The following is a 19,361-nucleotide window of genomic DNA, read 5'->3' as shown; positions in this document are numbered from 1 at the left end:
TTGTCCAAATGTCTGTATGAGTTCCCTTTGTGCATATTTACATAATTGTCAAATGTTAGTGCAAGAAGTAATCTGTTATGGTAATGATCCCTTTGCATAATATATATAGTTGTACTTTTTAAATTTGTACTGCAAATGAGGTTATCTTTTTTTCCCAACTATTTATATTGATGATTTGGGTTTATAATTTTCTCAGGTATCACAGGCATAGACAATAATGCTGGCACTGTACATAAATTTCCAGTTACATTGCCATTTTAAAGCCAATGTTACTATTAGACTGTGGTTTTGGGGTATAAACCTCCTAAGTTCTCTACACTTTACTCAAATAGTGTACGGAGATTTCTTTTTGTGCTGTTGCCCTTCACTCACTTTCCTCAAATCCTGATCAGCGCCATCTCACAAAAAGATTCCACATCCACAATCTTATCCTTTCCAAGGGAAAAAAAAAAATCTTGTCCTTTGCCTACACTATTTTCACCAGCGGCAATAGATTAATAAGGTTGATAAGATATGGAGCACTCCAGTGGGCTTCATTTTAGCAGCAGAAATCACAACCTTTCTTCAGGGCCATGGATGATTTTGCTGTATGGCCAGCAGGGTGGTAGATCCCCTTGATCTATGTGCTCTGGTGTCAGCCCCCACCTATGCACATCTTACTTCATTATCACCCTGCTTTTGCACAGGGGCATCAAGCCAAGTGGAGTCACATACACTCAGAAGGCAATTCTATTGTATGTGTTGCTGTCATATGACCTGCCGTTATATGCAGTTCAGTGATACAAATGTAGTCTGATGGTGGATGCCTGACCAAAGACTGAACTGCAGTCCAGTGGCAAAGAAATGAGCTGCTAGTTTCAGTTCATTTCTCGGTGGGAAAGTGTGCACATCAATCCTCTTACCCCTTATATTTGACTGTTTCAGAAGAGAAGACAAAGATCAAGTGTGAATGGTAAGGTGTGTCCACCAGAGCAGGATTAAAGAACACTGACAGAGCATAGAGTTTGTGAAACATTGCTGTTACTGATGCCATATCTATTTTGCGGGTAAATGGGATTTTTTCAATCATTAGGGTATCTTGTACCTTTCATGAGCACTAAGTTCAATAGAAAAACATGGAAGTAAAAGATTTTTTTTTAAATGAATTACTTTATGAGGTTTATTTGACTGTATTATTGAGACTGGTATCTTTAGACTTCTTCACTTGCAAAATTCACATGTAGGTTTTACTTTTTTCCTGTAAATTTTAAAACTTCTGGCTTTTTTGAGTTTTGCTGTTACAGTATCATCAAAAACTACCATACAGAAAGAATGTTAATCAGGGGCTGTATATTAGGACTCAGATTATGTAAAACATCTGATTTTTACTTATAATTAAAGCACAGTAAGGTAAATAGTTCAGGCTTACAGTTGTGAGGCAGGTGGCAAGGAGGAACACAGATAGAACACGAAAGAAAGAAGAAATGAGCATTCCCAAAAGTTAATGGGAAAGGGGTGTTTCTTACGATTATGTTTTGTCTTGAAAATTCTGCCAATTATTGACTGATAAATGTTAAAGCTATGGTAATCGTACAAAATAGCATTTGTAGAGGGCAATAGTAAAACAATTCATTGCACAGTTTACTTTGGTGTAAATTTCAGTACATAACTAATCAAGAGGCACAAAGAACATTTCAGTCTCTGACTTACCTTTTTATATAAATGTAATGTTCCTTATCTATTTATACATATATTTTTTCGATCCTTGCAGTTGTTTTCACTATCCAGTTTAAAAATTCCAGTTGTCTGAATAGAGAGAGTCAATATCAGGGTTTTTAAATCATCACCAGCAAATTTTTTTTTGGCTTCTTAAGGTTCAAGAGCAAAATTTGTTTGCCTGTATGTCATACTATAAACTTTGTGGGAAATGGGGAATACTTTCTCTATTTTTCTGTTAAAATGAATGTTTAATTGAGGTGAAACTGCCTCTCAGAGACCAAATGCTGGAATCACAGGCTGAAAATGCTAAAGGTACTTGTAGCTCTCCACATTTTTCTGCGCAGATGTGTATACCATGGGTCCTGGTGGAAGTGAATGTGATGACATGGGCTGTATGTCCATGTAGACGTTGCCATAATATAAATTTTGCTCGCAAGATGCTTGCAAAATCCCATGTTTATCATAATCATCTGGGAACACACTGATAATGGTGTCAGCTTTTATTGTGTTTGCATTTTGCTTGTTAGAGACTCCATGGGCTTGTTCTACGTATACAGAGTGTTCCACGGAGTGTAAATACAATAGTTCAGAGCCATTTCTGTAAGAATGACACTAGGTCTTTTTCTTCCTTACTGCATTCTGGATTCTTATTAGGTGTTCATGTATGGCATCTTTGTAAGTTAGTGCTTTGTTTTCATTCACTACACAACCAAGTAAGCTTAAACAGCTTTGTAATATGGTCAGCACCTGTGTTTTAACTCTAATCAGAGATTTGGGCCTCCAGCCTATTTGTTCTAGCTTCGCTTACTCTCCATACCAATTTATCTAACTATGTGTTCATGTTTGTGATTATCTTCACATGGTCCAATATTCAGCTAAGCTCATATGACTTTGCCAGAAATGGATCTTCAGCCTCAAGTGATCTTGTTTAGCTTCTCTGAAGTGGTGCCAGTTCCATCATAGGCATTAAGGATGTTAGGCTAAAAATTTGTGTGTGTGGTTTGTTTTCTTTTTTTTCTTCAGCATTTTTGTGAGATTTGTTGTTCTCAATTGTAGTTTTGATAAGGGTTTCTCTTGAACCTTGAGCAATTTGAAATAATATGGTGTTTTGGTTTCAATGTCTGTGGGGTTTTTGTTTGTTTTATTACTGTTGTTGATTGACCTCTACTTCCAAACTATCAGTGTATGGGGGAAAAGTGAGTACCTTGTGGTCTGCGGTCACTACTAACCTTTGTCAGCTGGTCACATAGCTGTCATGGCTATCACGTTTCTCATCTGCTTCGGATCAAAGGAAAGGTGCCCGTATAGAATTGTGGGTGTTTCTGTCCTTGCTGGACACAAGTTGCCCCACTTTTCCAGATTGCCTAATGTTGAGTGGTCAAAGAGATACGTTCCATTAAGTTGTTTCTGAGTCTTGGGTGTTCCACAATAAAGTAGAGCCTGGCAGCTGTGCCAATAAATTGGCCCCGATTCCCTCTTCTGTTCAGGAGCATTGCATGATTATTCCCTTTAAGGGAGGCAGTTAATTTATAAAAGTTACTGTATCTCATGCAAAATTATCTTTTGTCTATGCTTTTGTTATAGAGATGACGATGACATCAATGATGTTGCTTCTATGGCTGGAGTTAACCTTAATGAAGAGAGTGCCCGAATTATGGCAACCAACTCCGACTTGGTTGGAACCCAGATACAGTCTTGTAAAGATGAACCCTTTCTTGCTGCTATCCCTTTACATAAACGAATACTAGAAATGGGTGAGAAGCATGTCATTTGCTTTCAGTAGTATTGCCTTTGGAGCTGTTCAGTTTTAGTCAGTGACACGATACACTGTAGCATGCAGCATTGATATATATTTGAGGTTCTGTAAGCATTTTTCATTACAAAAGTATCTTGTCTGTGTCAAACTGTATCAAAATGACACTTTGGTATTATAATCTACTTGAGGATCTCCAAACTCTTTGCAAATATTAAGGAAATAAACCTCCCATTGTCCCTTGGAGGTGGGGAAGCATTATTATTCAGATGTTGCACATGACTAAGATGAGGCACAGAGAGGTAAAGTGACTTGCCCAAGATCACAGCAGATGTCTGAGAGTGAGTCAAGAATAAAATCCAGATTTCCTGCTTTCCCACTCCTAGGGTTTAGCAGAAGACAAGTTGTTTGCCTGGATATATTTTTTTTCATACAAAATAAATTTTAAAATGTATTAATCCAATTTTTAACATCTATAACTATTTTCAGATTTTATGGTGGTTTTGTTTGCTATAGAATGGATAAAAATAGATTATCTTTTTACTGACAGTTGGTCCTGAATTTTTACAGTTCTTTTGACAATTAAAAAAAGAAATTAAAATGTAAACACTCAATTAGTGACATTTAAAAAGTGGCAAGTAATTATGCTCAGTATTTATTTTATGTTACTCTGAACTAAGCATGAACTAGGCTAAATGTGATGGCCACATAAGATCTAAAAATGTCAGGAAAACTAAATTTTATTTTGACTTAGGGTAAAGTTTTAAAGCCACGCAAGTCCCATTTTAAAATGTGATTTAGGATCTTAAATACCATTGCCTTTCAACAAGACTTGGGTTCTTCAATGCCCAAGTCACCTTTGAAAGTGGGATTTAGGCTCTTATGTTACTTAGGTGGCTTTGGAAATTTTACCTTTAGTCTCATACTTCGTAAATTCAGCGTAAATGTATGGAAACCCTTTTACACTATGACAGACCCTCATCTTACAAAGACATATTCATGTGCTTTGCTTTATGCACTGTAAGTAGTCCCTTTGCAGTACTGGGGCTGTAGTGAGGAAATAAATGCCATGTAAGTCCACAATTATCTTATTCCAATGTTGTTATGATGATGTCATCATATGAAGTTACTATAAGAAAATAGTAGTGCAAATTTTTGGGAATCTGGTGGTTGCTGTCTGAGATTATGAAATCCACAAGCTTTTAGTGCAAGTCTTTGGAAGAACCATTGTTAGGCCTGCTGTAATTGTACTGTATACTGGTGCAACAAAACAAAAAGCAAAGAAAATGAGACCTAAAAACTGTATGAAAATAACTGGAAAGTCACTAATAAAGTTGCCATGCAAGCCTTAATTAATTCTTCTGGGTATAACAATTGCAGCCCGACATGGAGTTGTAATTTGAAGTGTCGGGCTTAGAAGACTCTGTACATACTTTAAGAGCCACAGAACACAGCACACTGTTCACCATTTGCCTTTTGGGGTTTGCTCCTCAGAGAAGCAAATCCCTGTGGCTGTTTTTTGAAACTTTATTGGCTTTGATAATTGAAAATGAAACTTTCAAAGCTTTTAAAAGCAGCTGCAGGGATTTGCTTCTCAAAAGCAGGGAATCCAAGAGAGTGGTTGCTCCTAGTGAGCTCTTGCTGCTGTTTCTAGAGCTTTATTTTGGCTTTATATAAAGTCTTTTGTAGTTTTGAAAGTGGCTTTGGGGTTCACTAGTGGCTACTATTTAGTATCCATGGCTCTTGAGGAGAGAATTCCTGCAGCTGAGTTTGAAGCTTTAAAAGCTTTGTTTTCACTGTGTGTGGTCAGATTTTGTTGCTCTCAGAGGACCACACAAAATTCAGTAGTTTGTGCTACGGGGCACTTAAAATAATGGGATTCTATGAGTATCACAAAATCAGTCTGACCACGTGTTGGTATGCCTAGGTATACAAGGACTAACCAAAGGAGACTGTCACATTCTTAGACACACTAGGAAAAGGAAAGTCTCAGATATTGGACCCACTGTTATCTCATGTTTTTGTATTATGCCCATTGACAAACAAGGTAAAATTCACTTTTTTCTTACATTAGTTTATCTGAATATGGCTTAAAATTGGGAAGTTTTTTCCATCTTGAAAGCTTTTCATATTTAATAATCACTTTAGTATTTAGGGCACCTTTCTAATGTTCCAGTAAAAGAAAGTACTTTGGTATGTACAGTATCAGGACACTGCTATTCACTCCTGTCTCAGAAGCTGGTTTTTTCAAGTTTTCTGTAATATTAATCCCCCGCGCTCTCATCTCTGAGCAAGAGCTCTGTAGAGAAACTCAGTAGTGTTCCCCAAAGGCTGTTTCAGAGATTATGCTTCCATTCACTAGAGTCAGAATATAAACTGCTAAAGTGAGAGCAGATGCTATGCAGTCTTTGGCAGTTACCACCAGCCAAATGCCTCAAAGTTATAGTAAAAGAGGTTTCTTCTTAAAATATTGTACATTCTTATCTCTACAGTAACTTGACAGAATTATAGTCCATTGTTTATTTTAAATATAAATATTATTGACCCTTCTAAATATAAGAAATAGCTGAAAGGTGCATTAATGCAAAGACACTAGTTTATTGCCTAAATTACTTCCTTCTCTATGTACCTTTGTGTCTTGTCATCTTTGGATAGTAATTGTTGCTATTTGTTCATCTATGAAGGCAAGGATTTTGATGATTCAACCTCTGTCTTGATTCAAAATCAAGAATGAATGTTTCTGTACTAGGCAATGTATTTTGTTGTGGCTCTACCCAGAATCATAAAGTTTAAAACCTGATTCTTCTGCGTGGCAGCACAACACAATGGCGCACACAACACTCTGCCTCTTCTTTTTTGAAAGGCTACAGTTTCTCTTGTGCCTGCTTGTGCTGTATGTTTTTATTTGACAGACCCTTATGCTTGTTCCGTTAGCACACCTGGGTAGTGTTTCCTTGATGAGTCAAGAAAAATTTATTAGCCCCATGCCATGGCTGCACTTACCCAATAAATAATAGTGATAGTTACTAGTTTTCATTTCGGAGAGAAAACAGAAAAATAAAGTTGGATAATTTGTGCTTGTTTTTTTGTTTTTGTTTTTTTAAATTTTGAGTTGTTCTTTGACTAGTTTTTGGTGGATAGCTTAGCTTTACTAGCTTTTAAACAGTAGCTGTTACATGGACATTCTTTGAATTGAGTTTCCATTGTGCAGTAAACTGGCAGGACCACAATACATAATGTGTCACAGCTCCTAAGTGGATAACTGTAAGAGTGAGTTTACTCTTTTTGCGCAGTAGCAGTTCTGGTAAAAGTAGAATCACCGTGATTCATCTTATGTATAATTGCTGCTTGATTGTGAGGGCAAATAAAAATTAGGCTACAGTTTATTTTATATTGCATTTAAATGAAGGTAAGAGGACACAAATAAAGGGTGAAACAAAAGAAGAATTTGTTTATATACATTGACAACTAAAACTGAGGCAAAAGGGAAAAGCTACAAGAAGAGAAGGAAGCAAAGAACATCCACGATCACTGTTAATACACAGGAACAAAATAAGAACTGCATACACTGTAGGAACCATGAAAGGTAAATGAGAAGTTGTACAAAATATATGACTTGACCATAACAATGGCTAAACAACAGAGGCGTTAACCTTACTCTTTGCACAACTTTAGTGGGCCTTCAAGAAAACTTGAAGGATTGTAAAAGCTGTACATGAGGGGAAAAGCCTGGTGAGGCAACTAGTCCATTTTCTTGCCAATGCAGGATCGTTCTCAGTTGTTCATTTTGTAGTGTATCATCTGGCCTAATTATAAATATTGTTAGTAATTGGTTCCCATCCCTATTGTTTTTTGGGGGAACCTATTCTGCAATGTAACACATCCCATTTTCTGTGGAAATTCTGATGGTCATCCTAAATTTTCCTTTTCTTAATATTAGCCCATTAAATGGGACAATGGGGTAAAAATATTTTCTCACACACCTTCTTTCTTGAAAAACTGTTTAGGAGAATGTCACCTGTACTTGGTCTCTGTAGAAATGATGAGCCCTATAACTTTATTTGGCCTTCAAAAAGCCCTTTTTTGGGGTTCCAGGTCACCAAAATGCAATCTCCCGGTAATCTTAGGATTTGTAAGAAAATACAAATTCCCACAGCTCAGTCTTGACTCCACCTGACTTCCTTTTCTATTTACAACCCAACCAAAGAACACCACAATCTATATCTTGCTCTTAGTTTGACTACCCCAAAATGTCATAGGTTAGACTGACATGGCCATGAAATAACTCAGTTACAGCAAGAATAATGAAACATAAGCCTGAAATACTGTTCTTTGGCTTATGCTGTTCCTTGCTCTCTCTCTCTCTCGGTATAGGGCAGTTGGCTAACCAGAACCATTCAAAGTGTGAAGTACTTAAAAACATATGTATATATTTTGTTATAGGAAGCGAGGGAAGTAAAAACTACTGTCAGCCATATCTAACCGAGAGTAACTATCCACCTTATTTCAATATTTATTAAAGAATCATGATAGCTTTGTTTTCATCCCCCATTCATTCAAAGTTATTGTTAATTTTGAGTTATAAAATTAATTTTTCTTAAAGATTTGTCTGGTGATCAATGATCAAATATTTATACCTCCTTGTTTTATGCAAAGAAAACTCTTACTTGACAAGACACAATGTGCCTAATTTTCCCTACAATACTATTAATATGAGTATTGTAGCACCTTGCTTATTCTAAATAAATCTCTTGGCAGGGAAATATAGCCTTCAAGAAATCTGAAAATGCATCTCTTTAATGTGTCCAGGTTCTAATGGCCAAGATAGTAGGAGGCCATAGGTTATTCTTAAACATAGTATCTGCAGAGTAGCTCTGTGTGATACTTTGAAACCATTGTTTGTCAATGTTAAAATTGCAAGGATTAGGTTCAACATAATTTAGATATACCCTGTTCTTACTCTTCTTGTATGATATCTCTAAGTTCTGTCTGCCAGAATATTGACTGTTCTTCTGTCTAAATGAGTATTCTTCATAAACACATCCTTGGTTCTTGTGCCTACTGCATGAATGCATGATACAACACACAGAATGAAAAATCTGAGAACTAAAAGCTTTTCCAGGACTCTACATTCTGGAGGTACACAGTAATGGCATCACAGAGTAAAACAGCTGTGTGCGTGTGTGCGTGTGCGCGTGCTTTTGTGTGTTTTTTTTAAAATAATCTGAATGCTCTGGAGGGTATTTGATATTGTGTTAGAACTGCCTAGAAAATCTGATTGGCCTTGTTCCATGAAGAGCATTCCAATAGGTTTTAGAGCCTTCTGTCTAATTTTCTCTGAGCATTTGTTATTAGTTTAATAAATAATAAATATAGGCGTTCTGTCATCACTATTTTGTCTGCCTGTTTATCAACAGTGACATTTGTGTTTGAATAAGATGGTACTCGTACTACTGATGATGCTCTTTTAGATATGGAACAGTGGTAACGTAAAAGTATACTTATGTCTGTGTTTGGTTTACTGTTAATGGCTTTTATATCTGGTTAGATTATAGCTGTTGTTCTCATATTTTAAGCCATGTGATTGCCCATCAGATAACTGTGTGTTACTTTTTCCTTCTGCTTTCCTCTGTCACATTGAAAAGATTTTGTTGTTTTCACCATTGGACTTTAACTTTTTATTATTGAACTGATTTGCCTTCAAACAGAAATGTTCCTTTCCATATCAGTTTATCTATCAGCATCTTTCTGTCATGACCCTCCCCTCCCCTGCATATCTGTGGAAATTACCCTTGACTGTTTTGGAGGTAGTTTTAACATTTGCATAATGTACCTAGGAAATGTTAGTCCTCCTCAAGCGTAGCCTTGTGGAGTCATGTATTGTTCTAACAACATGGGCAGTCCTGATCCCATCAGTGAAATTCCCTGATCCCAGCTGCCTCTTTTAACAAGAGGTTTTGTATTAGGTATCGTATCATTTAATTTGAAAGATTCTTTGCATGCCAAGTCTGGGAACCTTTTCCAGCTCCCATAAAGGATTCTTAATATGTCATTTGTAGAGACATGACACAGACTGTGTGGTAGATGTATATATGAATTTAGCGTTTGAAATGTCTGTAGTTTCATATCACTGTTAGGGAATGCACAGATCTGTCAGTGGAAGTAAAAGGGTAATTATCTCATTGAATTAATTTGCTAAAAATTTCAGATTAGAAATTTTGCAGTAGTTCTACATATTTAATGTGCATGCCCAGATCTTCAAAGCTAGTGTGTTGAGAGAGGACAAGAAAATGTGTTTATTGTGCCTGTTGTATAGACACTACTTTTTTTATTTTATTTTATTTTATTTTTTTTGCATCTGATAATGTCAAACATTTTAGGGCAACCAAATTTTGTGAAATGGTGACCTTTAACTATTTCCTTGAAAAAAGAAAAAATGTTCTGATCTTATTTAGCAATGCTGCTGATAATAATAATACTAATATTACTAATATACTAATATACTACTAATAATACTAAAATACTAATAATTCGTAGGCATTTCAACAAACTGTTAAATTGTATTATTCTATTTTCTTTAATAGATCCACGATTAGACTTCCTGTTCTACAAGATGTCCCAGCATGCCTGGGAATGGTAACATCAGTACCACTAGAGAGCCTGGAGTTTGCCTTTCTATAAAAGTAAGACAGCTTTTGTTCAATATTTTTTGTGTATTTCTAAGGTTTTGTTTTTATTGTTCTTCTGTGCAACAACACAGCATAGCTTCTGTTATGCTTTCAGCAGTGCTACTTGCACACTATGTGGCTAACTTACATACCAGTATTGATGTTCTTCCACCAAAACGTAGTCCCTCAAAATAAGCTGAAATTTAGATTTGTTCAGAACATCAGTATTTATAAATAAAATGCAGCTGCAGCTGGTCTCTACTGTCATAATTACTATTTTTTGTGGGATTTTATTGTAATAGAACTGAGAATATGGTCATACTACTTAGTTCCCAAAACACATAGAGAATTAAAGTACTGTCTTCAGCATAGTACCATGCTTTTGTTTTATGAATCCCATGTAATGGTCTTTCTTAAAGATCCTGCTATCTCTGGAAGATGGTTCTAGCCTTCATGGCTTTCCACAACACCACCTGCTGCCTCAAAATAAGGGTTTGCCTGTGAATGGCTTGAAGTTATTGATATTTGCAAAGGAGGGTTGAGCTGGAGCAGTATTTCCCAAAGATTCATCCTGGTGGTACTCTCCACCTCATGTATAGCTTGTCAGTATAAAGATAGCATGTAAAATAAGAACAATAAAAAGAAAACCTCAGAGAACCATTCAATATTGCAATAAAGCTGACTTGCATTATCCCCATAGGCAGACTCCATGCTCTAGTGGTGGTACTAACGTCACCAACTCTCAAAACATGCTGGTACATCTTTGTGGAGGGGGAAGTCATTGGTCAATGAGCAGCAGCATCAAGGATCTTTAAAGGAAAAAAGGGAAAGGTAATACAGTTTCTAAAATGTGTTAGACTAACTAATGTTGCAGTGTTTTTCCAGAGAACACTGTAATTCGTCTTAAAGGCTTCTGCACCGTTTTTCTCTCTCCCTGTCATACTGAATCATCTGACTTGAGGTTTTCATGCTGCACTCATGGGAATGTAAAAATATGATTTGTTTTAAAATACCATTACACTTCTTAGACCACTACATATCGTGCTTCTACTGCTTTCAGAAACCAGATTAAACTGGGGTTCATTGACAAATTTTTCAGTGGTCATAATGAACAGTTTTTTTGGCCTGCCAAGTTTTTCTCCAGTATTAGACATGCACAATGGATGGGTGTAGTTTTAGAAGTTAGCATCATTGTCCCTAGATAGGCTGCACCGTTCAAGATCATTTTGTAGTTCTCCCAGAGCACCCATTTCAAATGACAGGTCTGTGCCTCCACTTCTCTTTGGGTTGGGATCCTGTAAATGCAACCACCCTCTGACTGGGACTCTGGGATATTCTATGTTGCCAGTCTTGGTACTTTCTAGGCTTAACGGGTTTAGCACCTGGAAGGGTTTCCCTTTGCGAGCCTTTAATAGTATACAGTGACCCATGCAGTTTCTTCAAAACAAAGTATGATTTTTGTGCCAAAAGGTGCACAGCGATCAGAAATTGATGTAAAATGAGGCCTGTGTACATACGTTTTGCCTATGCTTGGCATTCCCTTCAAGCCCCTAGGTAGACATGACTTAGACTTGCTGTCCCCCATTCTCTAGGGAACCAAGTTACAGCCTACTTTCTGCAGAGCCCGACTTTTGATCAATCTGGCTGTCTTCTGCATCTGTGTCAGCACTCACTGACACTCCCTGGTCACCTGTCTCAATTCACTCAATCTCCCTGCCCTTCCTTTTTTAGGCTCAGGGTCCTATAATGGTTTAGTATCGTACTTTGAGCCCAGGATTAACCTTGGAAGAGTAAACCATTCTAACCTGGATGGAGCCAGTAGTGGATATTCCACAATTAACAGTTTTTCCATTGTTTCCTCAAGGATTCTTATCTATGTTATTGTTTTGATTTTCCTGCTTGTCCCTCTAATAGCCTCTTTTATCTAACTCCATAGCAAGTGAGCCATCATAAACACAAAAAGAAAAGGAGTACTTGTGGCACCTTAGAGACTAACCAATTTATTTGAGCATGAGCTTTCGTGAGCTACAGCTCACTTCATCGGATGCATCGGATGTAGCTCACGAAAGCTCATGCTCAAATAAATTGGTTAGTCTCTCAGGTGCCACAAGTACTCCTTTTCTTTTTGCGAATACAGACTAACACGGCTGTTACTCTGAAACCTATCATAAACACACAAAGGAATCTTTTCTCTTTGGTGACATCTGCATGAAATTACTTAACAGAAATCTTAATAAAAAGATTTATTAAAAAGAGAGAAAATGAATTTAAGAGAACTATTTGTTTAGCACATCTAGATTTACACTTCTCTTTAAACTACTTGAGACAAGGCTTTATCAGTTTAGTTACAGAGGAGGGAAAAAAGCAAACTCTTCTGTAACCCATCTGGTCAGACTGGCAGCCTCTTTTTCTATCCAGATACCACGTCTTTTTTTGTCCCCCATAGACATGCTTATTAGATCCCTGCATCTCAGTCATCTTACTTGTCTAGATAAGCCTCCCCAGTTCCTTGTAATGTTGTTGTAACCACGTTGGTCCCAGGATGTGAGTGAGGCAAGGTAGATGAGGTAATATCTTTCATTGGACCTACTTCTGTTGGTGGAATTGACAAGCTTTCGAGCTTCACAGAGCTTTTCCTCTGGTCTGGAGATGGTAATCAGAGTATCTGAGCTAATTACAAGGTGGTGGGACAGATTAAGAACCCCTTGTGTTAACAATCTGTTCTTTCCCTAATTCATGCGATAGTCCCTGCTCTCCAAAACAGTTTTCTCTACTTATCTATGAACACAGTAGTGTTTGGGAACTGGCTGTATTCTGTAGGAGATGGATCATTGAGTTTAATATAATACAGCCATACAATACATTCTGGGCTTTCTCTCTTTCTAATACTATAAAGTCTAAGGGAGAGCAAGAGGAAGATTGAGGGATGTTGAAGAGGGAATTCTATGAAAGAAGGAATTAAACCTTGAAGGACCACTAGTACATTTTGAATGGTTAGCACTGCAGTGGTGCTGGCAGAGTGCTCTCTGCAGTGGTGCCTGACCTTTGTATAGGGCTCAAATAGAGGAAGGGTAATTGTGCTCTTTCCTAGACTACCTATGCAAGGTCCAGACAGAGCTTAGTCCTAAATGCATTTTGATGTTCTAAATTGTTTTTAACTTGTTCTTTTAAGATTGTCTGTTTGTAACTTAAATATGCAAAAACACTACAGATTTTCAATAGTTTATCACATCAGTAACCAAGGTCAGACCTGATGTTTTGAAAATAAAAACAATTTTTCTCTTGCATCTCAGTCCTGTCAATCCTCTTAACGTATAAATTATTAAAATAGCTTTTGCTTCTTTAAAACCTTATCTGCAAAGATTAATATAGCATCTCTTTTCAGCATTTTTAAATAGTAGAAAATATAAGTTTTTTGAAGCTTTCAGCTTGTAGTTTTGTCAACAAAATAGTTACAGTTGAATCATAACAAAACTGTTAGACCTTATGACTTCCAGTATAACTAAGCAGACAGTGGTAAACTTTAAAATTCTCATTACTCATGACCTGAAATTTGTCAGTAAAAATTCTGAGGCACTTACATTTGTAAAAACAGTACATCTCAGGTTTTAGTGACTTATATGCCAGTATCAGGATAATACTGCTGTATGTTGATTCTGAGGTTGTTGAGGCCTATCATACATAATTAACATTAATATAAACTCTTTTATATAAAAAGTGTGAGGTTATTTTTGTTTTACAAGATCTATTCTAATTTTTATACTTGCTGTGCATGTGTTGCTACATCTTACAGTTTTGAGTGAATGTTGGTTGAACCATAGTTTGATCTTAACACATTTGAATATATAACCAGGTTGTTTTACCCAGTGGTGCAAGTAGAAATCATTGCTTGCCGGTACACTGCACTCATGAGAGGGACACAGAGGGGAGGCCCGTGTGACCTCCCCATGTCACCCCGCACATGACTCCTCCCTGCCCCCAGCCTGGGACCCGTATGCTCTCCCCATCACCTCCCCATGATCCACATCCATTCCACGTTACCTGGGGAGGGGGGAAGAGGAGAGAGGGCTCTGTTCTCCTCCCGCTGCGCTGGAGACTTCTGCCGTAGAGACCCCAGGCAGGAGGACTCGAGACACAGCTGCGTGAAAGGGCTGCGGGAGGGCTCCTCCTGTGTCTTTCTGGTACACCATACCAGCTACAAATATCTTACCGGTACTGTGTACCGGAACGTAACACCGTACTTACACCACTGGTTTTACCTCATTATACGGAATATATACTTGCTAAAAGTGAAAATCTTCTCACACTTTGTATGTGAGCGTGACACCCCTTGGAGTTGAGTGTTCGCATTTATTGGCTGCTCTGAGAGCAAGGAGAATCTGTTTCTTGCTACATGAAATAACACTTTTGAGGCAGTTGGTCACCAGTTATTTAATGCCTCATGTACAGATCTGGTGCAGTGGAGGTTTGGCTAAGAAGACATGGATGAGGAACGTGATTTTGACGATCACTAAACCTTGTAAGAAAAATGTGAGAAACTCAAATCCAAGTGGGATATCTGTCAAGGTTGTAACTTGGAGCATTACTTTGCTCCAGCTCAGTCTCCACTGATATCCTTGGTGATGCTCTTCCACTCTACCTCTTCACAGCAGGTCTAGAGAAATTGCAGGATTGCACTGGTAAGGTTATTGTAAAGACCTAGAAATATGTTAGCTTTTAAATACACCATATATTTTAGCAAATGTAAAAACAAAGCAGCTTGTAATGAAATACTTGTTTAAATTACAGATCAATCTTTTAAAGTTGTTAGAATTTTTAATTGTGTGTATTTTGCATCCACCCACTACCATATGTGTAGTCTTTTGGTCACAAAGCTACAAGCTGTATGTAAGAAGTTCCAAAATATTAGGGCTACCAGTATTTAGGCAAAGTCACTCTGTTCCTAAACTTTTTTTAATCTTTATGGCTGGATATTCCACTTCTGAATAAAAGAAAAGAATAGCTTTTTCAACAAAAAGAAGAGAAAATCCATTGGTAAACAAAATAGTTAACCCTTTTTCTAATATTAATTCCCTCTCTCTTTGCACACATCCAGTTTAAGATGTGAGTACTTTTTAATATTTACATTGCAGTAGTGACAAGGTGCCACAGTCAAGGTTAGTCTCTAAACATATGCAGAAGTATGGTCAGAGTCCAAAAGAGCTTACAGTCTAAGAAGGATAAGACATATGCGAAGGATGGTGCAGGAGAGAGGTAAATCTAATCAAATACATGCAATGTTTACACATATATATACAGGTTTCAGAGTAGCAGCCATGTTAGTCTGTATTCGCAAAAAGAAAAGGAGTACTTGTGGCATCTTAGAGACTAACAAATTTATTTGAGCATAAGCTCATGAAAGCTTATGCTCATATAAATTGGTTAGTCTCTAAGGTGCCACAAGTACTTCTTTTCTTTTTACATATATATACATTTGCTTTTTCAAAAATTATAAATAAAATGAGTCAGTTACCTCTATCTGCCCCTCATCATAGCCTTTACTTGGTTGATTTCTTTAGAGCATTACAGCAGAAGTGAATCTTGAGAAGGGATTGGCAGGGTCTGTATGCATGACTTTATATAAAGTTCATAATGACCAGGTTATTCTTTGCCTAGTGTGTGTAAAATTGTACGATTTATTGAGAAGTATATTTGCAATCACGCAGTTCTTCCATTTTTATTCAAGGAGCCAGAGTCTTTATGTAGCCTCCCAGCACTGGTATACTCACTGCTTTTGGTTTATAATCCCAACAGGACTTTGCCCCATTTCATGTTTCTTTGCTAAAAGGACCTAGAGTGGGAAGAGAGATTTTGTGACATCACAGTGGTTATGTGATGACAAGTTGAGTTGTAATTATTTTTAAATGATCTTTTTTCTGGTCTTTTTCTTGCTCTTTGTTTGGTGCTATTGAATTCAGCTTATGGAAAGCCTATGCTGCATTTCTATTTTTTTCTTATAATGAAAAACTTAACCAAGAGCTATATGGGTAGAAAAAAGTGCCTAATTTTTTATTTTGCTAGAATGAAAATGTTCAAAATTGGGAAATGCCATTGTGATAAGAGCAAGATAGTCATATTTGTGGAATTAGAGCCCTGGAAAATGGGAACTGTGATTTTACTAATCCTGAAATTCAAGGACATATTATTGCTATAACATTGTTTCTCAAAAAAACCCCAAACAAACGAACAAACCCAGAAAACAAAAAAAAACCCAGAATTGTCTAACAGAATTTTTTTCTCATGGAATCCTTCTACTAGATCCTTTTAGTTGTGACTAGATTTATTTTTTTATTGACTGACAGTTTTAGATACGTTTGCATAGGGTATATGCTTAATAAGGGTTTGATCTGTCGAATCTTCCTCACCCAAATAGTTACATACATGGGTACTCCCATTGACTTCAAGGACAAAGGTCAAGTCTACACTACCACTTATGTTGGCAAAACGTATGTCTCTCTGGGGTGTGAAAAAAAACACCCTGAGCAATGTAAGTTTTGCCAGTATAAGAGGTAGTGTTCACAGCACTACGTCGGCAGGAGAGCTTCTTCTGCCGACTTAACTACCGCCACTCATTGGGGATGGTTTAATTATGTTGACAGAAGAACTCTCTCCCATTGGCATAGAGTAGCTACATAAGAAATATTACAGTGGCACAGCTGCATTGGTACAGCTATGCTCCTGTAAGGTCTCTAATGTAGACATAGCCTTTATTTGCATGAGTAAGGGTTGCATCAACAGAATCAAATGGCCCAATTCTGCCTTCAGTTACATGTACAGCTCTCAGTAATTTTAGTTCCACATGTAGATCAGAGAACAAATGAAGGGCCAAGAGAATTTTTTTAAATTTAGTGTCGCAGCTAAGATGAATTCAAAAACATACAAACATATTGCTAACTTCCCTATGGTTATGCCTACAGTGTGAAACCATTGTCAGCCTAAGCTAACCTTGAGAGGACTTCAGAGGGTCTTTAAAAAAAAATTAGTATCAGAAATGTGTTGACATAGTGAATTCAGCTCTGGAAAGTGTGAGAATGATGTACTGTAGTGATGTAATAAAATACAGATTTAAAGAGACACTGCAGTACAAAAACTTGAAGAAAAGATGGGGAAAGAAAAGGCTGCAGGAAACAATCTTTTTCATATGGCTTAGTATAAATTCAGTTACAATAGCTGTATCTAGGAACAGAATTCATAAACAGTTTTCACTTTGGGCTCTATTACTTCAGCATTTTCGATATATGAATAATTTTGTGTAGCAGAGAATACTGTATAGTGGTGCATATGGAAAAAATGCCAAACCATTTTGTTAGAAGATGGTTGTTGTAAGTCTTATATCATGACAGTTTTGTTTGAAATATGCATTTTTAATCAACCGACTTTTCTATTGTGCTATAGCCTAAAGAAAGAAATCACTGCAGTGCCCCCTGCTGGTGAATGGCAGCTCACTGTTTCAGTAATGTCAGTGATTGACTGAACCAAACCCTTTGCTGACATAAAGCCAAGGGTGATGCTGAAGACTGCCAGTTCATTTTAAATCACATCATTAAAATAACAGAAGTATATATCAATTTAAAACTACTGTTCACTGATTCTTCTTCATTTTTTAGACATGTGATGGTTTACTGCTGTTGAGTTTGGCTGAAAAAATATGAACGCTTCACGAAAAAATGTTTGTTTTTAAACTTCTCCTGTTTTTATTCGCTTGTCCCCTCCTTTTTAAATGAAAATTATCTTTCTAATTAACAATTCAGGAAATGCTTTCAGGGTGTGAACTTTTCCATGTAACATCTTGTATTTAAGCACACATTCATACTCTCAATTTAAAAAAAAAGTTGTTCTGTTTAATTATTATAAAAATACTAGGACTGTGTATAAATCTCATGTAATCTTTAGAGCTTTGTATGTTAATAGTGGGGCAAAGCCACCAATCCATGCACAGAATGCCCATTGATTTCCCTGAGAATCTTTTTCCTGATTCTACAAAGGGAGTTCCATTGAGAAGAATAGGATGTAAGATCCCAGTCCTACGAACTCTTACTCACATAAGTCCCATTGGGACTAATTGTCCATAAATGTTTGCAGGATCAGAACTTAGGCTTGCAATGTGTGTCTAGAAATGCATTTCCAGCATTTTTAATTATTTTAATAAATTGACGAATTCTTAAGTGCCATAAATGTTGCTGCTTTTATTGGTTAAGAAAAATTTAATTCCTCTGTACATCTGCAAATTCAGGAGATTTCATCTATAATCTGTCTTGCCTTTGCTTTCTCAAGACAGAATTTCCTTAATGCATGATTATTAATTATATTTAATCTATAAAATTACAGTGAAGAAGGTATGAAGTTCAGGTACACTTTTAAATTCAATAATGACACTATCTGCGTTACTAAAGATAAAGCTTATTCCTACTTTCACTATCAGTCCCCCTGTTTTCATAAGCTTCTGGGCCGGGAAAGGGATTTGTCAAGACATGCAAGCACCACAGATTGACAAGAACCAAACAGAACTTTTTTTATGGGTCTAGCAACCACTCAGCCAAAGGCTAGCAGTGGATTTTTAGGATCTTGACTGTAAAATATTTGCTCTTAATATAATCTTGGCATAAAACGGCAAATGCTAAAATAACTTCAAAACATTAGTTAGTTTACAATTATAGTTTTTAGATAATCCAACTGCAGTTGAAGTTTCGTGGTCTCATATTGGACAAATACATTGTAAGGAATTTTTTACAGGTAGCATGTGTAGTAAATATGCAGTTATAATACATAATGTGCATTGGGCCATATTTTGATCACATTTACACTGAAATTAATCCAAATGGACTCAATTGAAAATAAAGAAGTTACTTCTTATTTATCCAGCAGAACTGAGAGTTGAATTTGGCCCAGTGTGTGTGTATTATAGAAAGTTACTCAGATAAACTGCAGTGAACTTCCTAAATACTTTCCAGCCTTTTAAAAGAAAAGCCATTTAAAACTTTCATTTACATAATAATAAGCGTTTAAAAATGCAATCACAAATCTTTTCAAGAGATCACGAATGTGTGAAGAAAGATGGATGAATAACCCTCAAGGATTGCGTTATTTAACAAAATGAAACACGTTTAAAAATTATGTTAAATGTCACTGTTATAGTACAAAAGGCAAATAGATTTAAAACAGTGGCACAGATCTTTCTCTTGGGTGCAATAGGCACAATTGTG

At 36.7% G+C, this 19,361-nt stretch overlaps 1 protein-coding gene across 8 annotated transcripts in view; it reads left to right on the top strand.

The window, feature by feature from the left end:
- LOC140896301 (transcription initiation factor TFIID subunit 4) overlaps nucleotides 1-19,361 on the top strand; it is a 200,672-nt gene that overhangs the window by 55,900 nt on the left and 125,411 nt on the right. For 7 of the 8 annotated variants that reach the window (XM_073307901.2, XM_073307900.2, XM_073307898.2 and 4 more), the window contains one exon: nucleotides 3,283-3,452. In XM_073307901.2, coding sequence (XP_073164002.2) covers nucleotides 3,283-3,452 — 170 coding nt within the window. Of the gene's footprint in view, nucleotides 1-3,282; nucleotides 3,453-10,035; nucleotides 10,128-19,361 lie in introns of those variants that run through there. The other variant, XM_073307904.2, reaches the window with a different exon arrangement.

This window comes from Lepidochelys kempii, chromosome 12 (assembly GCF_965140285.1).
Source record: "Lepidochelys kempii isolate rLepKem1 chromosome 12, rLepKem1.hap1, whole genome shotgun sequence".
NCBI classification, from domain to species: Eukaryota; Metazoa; Chordata; order Testudines; family Cheloniidae; genus Lepidochelys; species Lepidochelys kempii.
This window is presented reverse-complemented; position numbering and strand designations above follow the sequence as displayed.